This window comes from Neovison vison, chromosome 2, assembly GCF_020171115.1.
Source record: "Neovison vison isolate M4711 chromosome 2, ASM_NN_V1, whole genome shotgun sequence".
NCBI lineage: Eukaryota > Metazoa > Chordata > Mammalia > Carnivora > Mustelidae > Neogale > Neogale vison.
Window position 1 is genome coordinate 428,577 of NC_058092.1, and position 10,833 is coordinate 439,409.

A 10,833-nucleotide genomic window follows, 5' to 3' on the forward strand; every position below is an offset into this window, starting at 1 on the left:
CAGAGGCTTGCAACTGGCCCTCTCCACCTCCTCAAGTCTGCCATGAGGGAAGTTCTGGGGGGGCATGAGGATGACACACAGGAGGTAGGAAAGTTGGAGTCTGAACGCGGGGTGGGCGGGGGGCTGAGCAAACCAGCAGAAGCTGCCTACCGCCCTCCCTAGAGAGAAAATCCAGGACAGGCCCAAGTGCGGGCCTCAGGTGTCCCCCCATAGGTTGCGTCAGGGAAAATGCTGCATATCAACTAGGAGGCAGGTGGCCATCAGCCCGGACAGATCCGGAGAGGTCATTGCTGTGTTGGACCGTATGGCTCTGTGGGACATAGCTGGGGCTCCAGCCCTGCACTGGGCCCCTGACTGCCTCATGGCTTGGGCCACGAGTCAACGTGGTAACTGATCACACGCCCGTGACAGTGGACACTGGGCACCAACAGGTCCAGCCGTGGCAACTGGCGGAGGACAGGCAGCATGCTGACCCTCGAGTCTGGCCCACCCAGGAAATCCCTGGCAGGATCTGAGTAGCTGCGGCAGATCTGACCCCCAGGCCTTGGGTGGGACCCGGAAGGGGTGCTCATGGTCCCTCCATCCATCTGCAGCCAGACGAGTCAACCCGTGGGAATCCGGCCTGCTTCTGCCTCCAACCCTATCACCCGTCCCCGGCCGGCCTGCCTTCTGGGGAGGCTGGCGGGTTTTAGAGCTCAGCCTCCTGCTGCCACACTCAGCATGCTGACTTCACTCCTCTGCCTCCTCCAGGGTCCGCCATCCCCACAAGGGGCAGACCGGCTGTTTTTAGCACATGGGAAGTTATGTAAGGGAGGCCTCTCCGGGGCAGCTGGGGTTCGAGCGCAGGTGTGTCTGGCACACACCCACACACACCTGCAGAGCACAGGCTGTGACAGAGTGCGGTTGGGGCAGAGGCAGGTAGAGGCCCTCTCTTGCCTCAGTTTGTCTGTGTAAAATGGGGGTGCTGACTTATGTGGGAGCACCTTGTTGGGAAAACTCAGCTCAGAACCCCTCAGCATCAGCCCCCACCCTCCTGATCACCAAGCACCCTGAGTCACAACTAAGGGAGAAGTTTCCGAAGACAGATGGGGCCAGCAGGTCCTGCCAAGACCTCACTCCGACCACATTTGCTGTCTTCCAGGTTCCCAAGGCCCAAGCTGCCCAGCCCTCTGGCCATAGAGCTGATGGCCCCAGCAGTTGAGACAGGCGTGGGCAGCTCGGCTGGCAGCAAATGACAACTGAGACCCTCTCAAACTCCAAAGTCACCCTTTTGGAGCACAAGGAGGAGCTAGCCCTTTCTGCCAAACTTCAGCCCCTGCCTCTTGCACCAATGGCCCTGCTACAGTTAGAGGGATGGCTGTCTGTGCTCACTCCTGAGCATCTTGGCTGGGGGGGCCCATGGCTCTGTGTGGGAAGAGCTACCAGGATACCACAAAGGTTAGAGTGAAGAAAACATCCCCTGCCTGTGGGCTGCTACTCCCTCCCCAGGCCAGGGCTCAAGAGGGGGTCCTGAAGAGCCAGCCTGGAGGTGACAGGCAGGAAGTGTTCACACACCCCACCCCTTCCGGGGGAGACACCTGGCCAGACCCTGAGCCTCCCCCCCCTGCCCACCGCCTGGCTGGAGGCACCTCAGGGAGCCCCTCTGGGCTCCCTGGAACCCCTGCTTAACCCTGTGGTCAGTGTTTGAAGGGGTGGGGAGGTTCCCCATTTGCACCAAGAAGGCCCCTCCCCCTCCCAGAAGCGGGTGGGCCAGCCCACAGACCCCCACCAACCCACATCCACCAGGAATCCACCACACGTGTAGAATCCATGGGCTCAGACTTCACCTCGGTCACACCAGAAGCCCCAGGACCATCTCTAAGCTGCCCCCGAGGGAGACGGGTACCCGCAGGTGAGTAAGCTGAGCCTGGGGAGCCCCAGGAGACAGCAGGCGCCGACAGTCTCTGGGGCAGCCCCGGCCTGGAAGGGGATGCTGGGCACCCTAGGCTCAGCCTCAGTGAAGCCTATCCCTCAATGTCCCAAAGGGGGTGAAACTCAGTACGTGGGGGCCAGCCATCCTACCTTCCTTCTGGGGAGAGGGGTGGAGGATCTGGGGCCACCTGCCTGTCCCTTCTCTGAGGTGTCCTCACATCCTTCAGTACGGTTCTGGAGGGTGACCCCATGGGCCTCCCCTGCGGCAGGAGCTGGGGTCACCCAGTCCTGTCCCAGCCTGCACTCCTGCTCCTCCTGGGGCCGGGGAGGCCTGGGGAGGCAGGAGGAGGGAAGCACCAGGAGGGGAAGATACAGTCTCCTGGCCTGGTGAGACAGCCAGAGTGCTCTCTGCCCTCCCAGAGGTGGGCTCTGGGGTGACCTCCTCCCCCCACGCTGGTCACCGATCCTTGCCCCGGGCGCCTTATGCGTGGGCCCTTCTCAAGCTGTTTCCCCAGGATGAGGGAAGGAGGGTTTGTGTCTTCTGCCTTGAGCCCCTCTGGTACAGGTCATCATCACAGGCTTGCCTCTGTCCCTGGCCAGGGCTCCCTCTCCCACAGGAAAGTAGGGGCTCCTGTTCCCTGTAAGATGCCCTTGGCTGGCTGAGACTCTGGCTAGACTTGAGCCCCCCAAGACCGGGGTCTCCAGGACCCTCCTTCCTGGAAGCACCCTTCTTCAGCCTCCTGAGCCACAGGTCACTCCTGCTCTGATTACCCAGAGCCCCCAGGGCCCTCGCCTCTGCCTAGAGGCCTCCCCGAGGACAGTGTGCCCCCCATCCCCTCGGTAACATCACCTAGCCCACAAAGGAAAGCTGCTCTGTAGAAGAGGGCCTGTGCTGAGTCTGGAGAGCCTGATGGGGGCTTGGGGAGGGGTATCCACACCAGTGGTGTTGGCTGGTCCCACCCCTGAGTCTTGAGCAGGAAGAGCAAACTAAGGCCCATGTTGCACTTGAGGTTGATTAATTTGGGCACGTTCACATGGTAAGTGTCGGAGCCGTGACTCACCCCCCCCACCCCGCTCTTCCCCAGGCAGGTGTGACGCCCTTCCCCCAGACGTCAGCAGGGGCCGTCTACCTCCAAAACCAAGGGGCTGATGGCCTCACCCCTCCTCAGAGCCAAGGCCTCCCCAGCAGGGCCTATGGGAAGCGAGGCCCCCTTCCTCATCCCAGTCCAGGCCCTCCACACTGATTTGGGGTGGGGTGTCAGGAACCTAGAGCTTGCCTCTGTGGGGGAGCGGGGGGCAGAAGGGCCTGAGCCACACCCTCAAACCTGGGACCAGGCTGAGGGTCTGGTTATTGGGATGTGAGGTTTCTGGGTCATCCTGGGGACATGTTGGACGCCCCCCCCCCGGGGCCAGAGGTGGCAGGGCACCCTGGGACTGGGGGGCACTGGGCACCCTGCCCTCAGCACAGCGTCCAGCCTTACCCGGTCACACTGAGGCCCAGGACTTCAACCCCCATGCCAGCGTGATCCGGCCCCCGAGTGTGCAGTGCGTTCTTAGCGTGCGGTGTGTGGTCTTAGTGTTTCTACGGCCAAGACGTGTGGTGTGTCATCTTCGTGGGTGGTGTGTTGTCTTGGTGTGCCGTGTGGTCAGTGGTGGCCTCCGCGTCTGCTGGGCAGGGGAACCGTGTGCCGCAGGGCACCAGGTGCCGCCTCCACACCCAGGGCCTGGGCTGTCCCGCCGTTCGAGCCTGCCCCAGTGGCTGGGAGACCGGCCCTAGACACCGGGGCTCTGGGAGCGCAGGTCCCTGCCTGGCGTCCCTCGGTCACAGACACCCGTGGTCGCAACGTGAGCCGGGCAGGCAGTGGAGGGCCGGGATCCCTTGCTGGCCTGTCAGGAAACCGAAGCGAGGGGCAGCGGGTGTGTGGGGGGGGTTGGTTGCTGCCACCAGAAGAGCAGGTGTCTCACCCCTGAGAGATCTGAGCTTTGGGAGCTGGGGGAGGGGAGGGTCTGCTCCGCGAGAGGCAGGTGAGCCGTGCAAGGGGGTCTCAGCCAACACAGACCTCTCCTCTCCCTCTAGAAGCCAGGAGCCCCTCATCCCCAGACCTCACATCCAGGGCTCTGTGCAAGAAAAGCTCACCGGGGGAAAGACCCCCAGCCCTGCCCTCGTGGCTTCCCCTTCCGGGTCCGGAGTGGGTGTGTCTGGCCCTGGCAGATGGGCCCCTCCCAGCCTCATCCCACGCCTAGCCAGCCTGATATAAGGAGGAGGCTGCCGGGCCAGTGTCGGGCCACGTCCCACGCTGTCTTGTCACCTCCTAGAGCTGCCATCACTGGGGCCACCGCCACGGAAAATGGAGGCACCTGCAGAAGGAGACTCTGGCTTCCAGGTACCAGCGGGGAAGCCCCCTGACGTGGGCTTCCTTTCCCATGGTGGGGGGCAAGGAAGGAAGGTCATCCCTCGGGGTTTCTGGAACCTGAAGGGGAGGGGGCTGTGTCTCACATGTCACCCTGAGCACATGCAGGCACTGAGGGCAAGAGAAGAGGGTCATGCGGTCCCCACCAACCGAGGGCTTGGTACGTGTGACGGGTGTATGTGACTATGTACACACTTGTGCACATGTGTGTGTACAAGGAGGCCAAGCACCCCTGCTGCTGCTGCATCAGACTTGGGGCACCTCCGCTCCCTCAGTGCATCTGGGGCCATCCCAGGTCTGGACCCTGCCCTGTCTCAGGAAGCCCTGAAGCCTCTCAGGGGTCCTCGAGGTCCCCATTCTCCAGGGTGTCCCCTCTTCCTACCCTGCCAGCCCCCACCGAGCCAGGAGGGGGCTGCTTTGGGCTACATGTCTAGAGGAGGGTAAACATGGTTGCTGGAGTCAGAAAGAACTTTCTGGAGCCCCTTGTGCCTAACCTACAACACGCAGCTGAGGATCCTGGCCCACCCTGAAGCCCCAGTGTGATCCTGGGGGGACAAACATACAGGGGCAGAGCTCTGTGCAACATGAGAGCCAGCGTGAGGACCCCATGTTGGCACCCACTCCTGGCCGGACGTTGGGGAGGCCCACAGACTTGAAGCGGGGAAGGAGGACCACCCACCCTCCCCATGTGCCTGTGGCCCCACACGGCCGGCTGGCCTGCTCCGACACGCAGTTTCCCAGAGCGCAGGGGAACAACCTGCTCAGGCCCACCAGGCAGGGCACCTGCTGGCTGAGACGCAGCAGGGGCTTCCCCGCTCAACCCCCTGCCCAGGTGACTCAGGAGGGGGCCAGAGCTCAGGAGGCTCTGCCCTGGGTGCAGGGAGGCCTAGTGATTCAGACCAAGAGACGGACGGTGTGGGAAGTCCCCCGGAGGCCTGCGCGGTGACTCCACAGGTTTTTGGGAAGAGTAGGCCTGGCCTCGTCAGGGTCCCATGTCCCTGTGTGCTGGGGGTCTGGGGGTCTGGAGGTCCTGGGTCTGTGGCCCTACTTCTCCAGGGCCCTCAGGTCCCCACCACTGACTAGCCCACTGGCCCCCGCCCACTCTTCCTGAAGCCCGCGTTTCACAAACAGGATTTCCCTGGGCACAAACTCAGCAGATGCTCCCTCACTGGGGTCCAGAGCACTGAATGGTCCTCAGGCCCAACCTTTGGCCCAGACGTGGCCAGAGCAGCTCGGTTCCATCAGTCCCAATCAAGCATGGCCATGCTGGCCACTAAGAGTGGGTAGAGGCCACTGAAGCGCAGAGGCTTGTCTTTGTAGGGGCCCCAGACCTTCAACATTGGCTCAAGGCCCAAGGACATAATACAGTCCCCACCCCAAGCAGGTCGCCTGGCCTGCCCCTCTCTAGAGGCCCCTGCCCCGTGTGAGTGGACAGCGACAGGGACCCCACCACCAACAACAACCTCAGGACTGCATGCAAACAGGACCAGTGAGGGCTTGGACCCCATGTTCTCTGCTGTCCCTGTCCCCACCAGCAGACCCCACTATGGCTGCAAAAAGGCCTGCGGAGGCTGCCCGGTGCCCTGCCCTGAGGTGGGGGGCTGCAGGGCCAGTCCCAGGCCCCCTGCTAGGGCCTCTTTGGAGCATCAGGGGGCTGGGTAGTGCCATTGGTGACCGAAGGACAGAGATGGAAGTCCTACCAGCCCAAGGTGAGGAGGCCCAAGTTGGAGTTGGGCCAGGCAACAGACTGGGGCCACACTAAGGCCGCTTCTCGGACACAGGGAGGAGCCACGGCCTGCACAGCCACAGCCGGTGGTTCCCTGACAGTCCACCCGGACCAGCGGCCGCCGCCAGCCCTGCAGGAGGACAGGCAGAAGGAGGGGCTGGTGGAGCTGCCCACGTCCTCCCGGGAGCTGCTCACCTTCTTCTGCACCAACGCCACCATCCACGGTGCCATCCGCCTGGTCTGCTCCAGCCAGAGCCGCGTCAGGACGGCCTCATGGGGGCTGCTGGTGGCAGGCGCCCTGGGCGTGCTCTACTGGCTCCTCTTTGCGGAGTACTGGCCTTACCCGGTGGTTGCCACAGTGTCGGTGCACTCGGAGCCCAAGCTCTTCCCAGCCGTCACTCTGTGCGACATGAACCCGCACAGGTGAGGGGGCCGACTCCCACCTCTGCGGCACCTCCCCGGCTGCGGTCACCGCGGAAGGCCAACCGGGTCACAAGGCCCAGGCCGCTGAGGACCCCACCTCGCTCCACCCTTGTGCCCAGTTGCTCAGTCGGGAACCCTGAGACCTCTGCTCCGGGCCGCAGCGGCGAGGGGGTGGGGGCACGGGGGGGCGGGCCGTGTGTTCAGGGACAAAGAAGAGCCAGCTGGGGCTTGGAGTGATCGGAGCCACCAGGCCTGGGCAGTCCGGGCAGGGTGAGGGGAGGTGGGAGGGAGGTTCCAGCAGGGCAGCCTGGAGCTGGGTCCGGGGTGGGGAGCAGGGCGACATTTCCTGTGAGGAGGCAGAGGAGCAGGTAGGAGCTGGGGTCCAGCCAGGGGGCCGGTGGAGTCCACACGGGGTGGGGGTGCTTCTAGGGTATCCAGGCTGGTCTCTGGGATCAGCACCAAGGGGGCCGACCCTACTCTCCCCAGCAATACTTTGGGACTGACGTGGGGGCTCTGACTCACCTCGCACCCCCCCCCGCCCAGGCCCCGCTCAGTCCGCCACCACCTGCAGGTCCTCGATGAGTTTGCCCAGGAGAACATCCAGTCTCTCTACAAGTTCAACTTCAGCAAGAACAGGGACGTCCTCTCTGCAGCTGACCCGCTCCCACAGCCCGCCTTCTACCTGGACCGCAGGGTCCGCCTGCAAAGGCTGAGCCGACCCGGTGGCCAGAATAAAGTGGGTTTCAGACTGGTGAGTGTCCCTAGCCCTGCACGTCCGGGCACACTGTCCCTCTGCGGATCTCTGAGTGGGGGCAGGCGGCTGAGAGGGCCGTGCTGACCGGCCCCCCACGGCCCTCAGTGCAACAGCACAGGTGGGGACTGCTTGTGCCGTGCCTCCGCGTCGGCTGTGACCGCTGCCCGTGAGTGGTACTGCTTCCATTATGTGAATGTCTTGGCCCTGATGCCCACCGCCCACGAGGACGGCCACCGCAGCGACAGAGGCCACTTTGTCCTCTCCTGCCAATTCGATGGCCAGGACTGCCAGGCCCGGTGAGTGGGGGGCGGGGCAGCTGACTGCAGGCACGGGCACCACCCCTGGGGTCCGGCTGGCGGCAAACGGCTGCCCACAGAGGTAGGACAGGCCGTGGTCCCTCGGGCTCCACGCAGTGGGGTCCTGGGCCGAAGGGGTGCCGGTAGGAGTGTGGTCCCCGGTTCCAGGCACTTCCGGACGCTCCACCGCCCCACGTACGGCAGCTGCTACACCTTCGACAGCGTCTCAGCTGCACAGCACCCAGGCATCGCCCGCGGTGAGTGCCAGCCCACAGCCGAGTGGGGCGGGAGACATCCAGGCCGGCCTGGCCTCACCCCCTTCCCCTCCCAGGGATCAGCCTGGTCCTCAGGGCTGAGCAGAGGCACCACCTGCCTCTGCTGTCCACGGAGGCCGGCGCTAGGGTCATGATTCATGGACATGACCACACGCCCTTCCCGGAGCACCAGGGCTTCAGCATCCGGCCAGGGACCGAAACCACCATCGGCGTCCGAGAGGTGGGTGGGCTCACGGGAGCCGGGGCAGAGGAGGGGCCCCAACCCTCCCACTCCCCACCTCCCTCCCCAACCCTGGGGGATCAAGGGCAAGGACAGCTGCCCTGAAGCGTGCCCCCTACCCTAGGACGAGGTACGCCGGCTGGGGAACCCCTACAGCCACTGCAGCGAGGGCGCAGCTGGTGTAGACGTAGGCCTGCTCTACACCGCCTCGTACACCCTGCAGGCGAGTCTGGGGCCGCGGTGGCGGAACAGGAGCTTCTCAGGACGGACAGGGAGGCCGGGAGAGAAGGTGGTCCGGGGAGGGAGACCTGGAGCCTGGGTTGGCCCTGGGAGAGGGAGGCCAGGGGAGGCTTAGGGGAAGGCCCAGGGGAGGTAGAAGGCAGAGACGGGGAGTTGGGGGGCAGCAAGGGAGGCACCCGGGGAACGGCTGGCCAAGGGGGAGGGGAGTGAAGGAGGGGGCGGGGGGGCAGGTGCACTGCTGAGAGGGAGGTGAAGCAGGCCCTTTGTGGGCCCGGGGGAGGCATGACCGCCTCTAGGACCTGCAGCTCACGCCCCCTGCTGTCCCCCAGGCCTGCCTGGTGTCCTGCTTTCAGCAGCTGATGGTGGAGACCTGTTCCTGCGGCTACTTCTTCTACCCCCTGCCGTCGGGGGCCGAGTACTGCAGCTCCGCGAGGCACCCGGCCTGGGGTGAGAGTCCCCCACCGGCCACTGGTGGGGGGTGTGGTCAGGTCTTGCCAACCTGCAAACCTCACCACCACCCCCGGGTCGATCCTGGCGGGTTCATCTGTGACAACCCCCCCTGCACCACCACAGGTCACTGCTTCTACCGGCTCTCCAGGGACCTGGGGACCCACCGGCTTCCCTGTAGCTCACGCTGCCCCAGGCCCTGCAGGTGGGTGGCTGATGTGGGGGCTCGGGGTCAGGGGCTGCCGCCACAGCACCCCAGCAGGAGTGTACCGGGGGGTCTGTCTCCAGGGAGTCTTCCTACGAGCTCTCCGCCGGGACCTCCAGGTGGCCCTCCTCCAAGTCAGCTGTGAGTGCCCTAAAGGGGTGGGTAAGGGACGGACAAGCCGGTGGGTCTCCCAGGTCCCAGAGGCCTCACCCTAGACCAGCCTGTGGTCCCCGCTCTGAACACCTGCCCCACAGCGCCCTGAGGGCTGTGAGGAACAGTGGTCCCAGTGAGCCTTCTGTGCACAGGACTGGATCCTGGCGGCGCTGGGCAAGCACGGCCACAGGAGCCTGAGTGCGGTGCACGCCCCCTCCAGAGGACACGTCCCGGCCCCTCCCTCTGCCAACCTTGTCCTCAGTACCCCTGCCACGCGGGCGCCCGGCCCAGCCCCTCACGCCTCTGCCTTGCCGCAGGAGCAGCGTGGCCAAGGTGAACATCTTCTACCAGGAGCTCAACTACCGTCGGGTGGATGAGACCCCAGTTTACTCGGTGAGCCAGCCAGGGACCCACGGCCTTGGAGGGGCTGGAGCAGTGGCGGGCCAGACCCCCCAGGGCCCAGCCGTGGGCACCTGCTCACCGCCCCCCGATGCCTGCAGGTGCCGCAGCTGCTGTCAGCCATGGGCAGCCTCTGGAGCCTGTGGTTCGGCTCCTCGGTCCTCTCTGTGCTGGAGCTGCTGCTTGACGCTCTGGCTCTGGTGCTGCTTCGGGGCTGCCGCTGGCTCCGCACAGCTCAGGGGTCCCAGCTGGGGGCAGCCACAGGGGCACCCCCCGCGATCCCAGGAACCGAGCAGTTACCCACTGACCGCAGGAATATCCACCATCCGGGGCGCCCTGCTGGCCTCGTGCCCCGCAAATCCTTCCAGGAGCTCTGGCCGGAGTCTTTGCTGAAGAGTTAGGCCACACAAGCGCCCCCTGCCCCACGGCCGAACCAGCAGGAGCTTATTCTGATCCTGAGGGATGTGGCTGCAGCAAGCTCTCCCGGCTGCCCACGGGGAACCAGACCTGCCCCCCAGAGCCACCGCCAGGCAGCCAAGCCAAACCCAGAGCCAGGGAAGCTGCACTGGGGCCTCCAGGCAGGCAGGCAGGAGGGTGCCCAGCCCACCGGGCACTCTCATCAGCCGGCTACCTGCCCAGCAGCGGCCTCAGGGACGCCCAGGGCAGCGGGGAGGGGAGTGTCCCTACCTCTCTGGATTCCCATGTCTAGTTCGTGCACAGCTGGGAGTGTGGGTGCATGCAAGGGGGGAGGGGCCTCCACAGCGGAGTGTGCCCGTGTGGTTGGTGTCACGTGAATATATATGCATTTCTAAGCGTGTCAACACGTCTGTCTATGCCTGTGTGCAGCGATGCACAGGCATGGGGCAGGAGGCGTCCTCAGCTCGGGGCAGGTTGGGGAAGGACTGCTTTGCAGTAAATTAGCCATTCCACCTGGCGGCTGCCTTGTGCACTCCTTCCCAGCAACCCTTCCTGAGGGACCTGAAAGCCCCAGGCTGCTGCTCCACCTCTGGGAGAGACAGACACACTGTGGGGGCTGGGGGAGAGGAGGACACGGTGCCCACGGCCAGCTTGTGGGGTCAGGGCTTGGCCGGGAGAGAGGACCAGCCCGGGACCACACTCCTTGGTTAGTGTCTCTTGCTGCTGCTCCCTCCAGGGGACACAATCCAGGCCAGAGAAAGGCAGGGAATGGGGGCTGGGGGTGTAGGGAGTCAGTTTCCATCGAAGAAGCCCCAGGGCCGCCCGCAGGGCCCCCAGCAGGCGGGGCCTGGGTTCTGGCTTACCGCATCCTTTGGGGGCACTCAGGGCCACCCCTCAGGGGAGGCAAAAAGGGCCCAGAGACACCCCCTCCCCAGTTGAGAGAGTGGAGGAAGGCA

General features: G+C 64.9%; 1 protein-coding gene across 1 annotated transcript; it reads left to right on the forward strand.

Moving 5' to 3' along the window:
* The first annotated feature begins 812 nt into the window (after positions 1-812).
* SCNN1D (sodium channel epithelial 1 subunit delta) lies at positions 813-9,906 on the forward strand. Its single transcript, XM_044236259.1, is given in 16 exon segments — positions 813-1,437; positions 1,786-1,891; positions 4,228-4,295; positions 6,104-6,471; positions 7,015-7,222; positions 7,331-7,521; positions 7,690-7,778; positions 7,853-8,016; positions 8,141-8,239; positions 8,586-8,703; positions 8,830-8,908; positions 8,992-9,049; positions 9,214-9,264; positions 9,353-9,454; positions 9,562-9,816; positions 9,818-9,906. Coding segments are annotated over 16 exon segments (2,031 nt in total). The 5' UTR covers positions 813-1,398; the 3' UTR covers positions 9,854-9,906.
* The last annotated feature ends 927 nt before the right edge of the window (positions 9,907-10,833 follow it).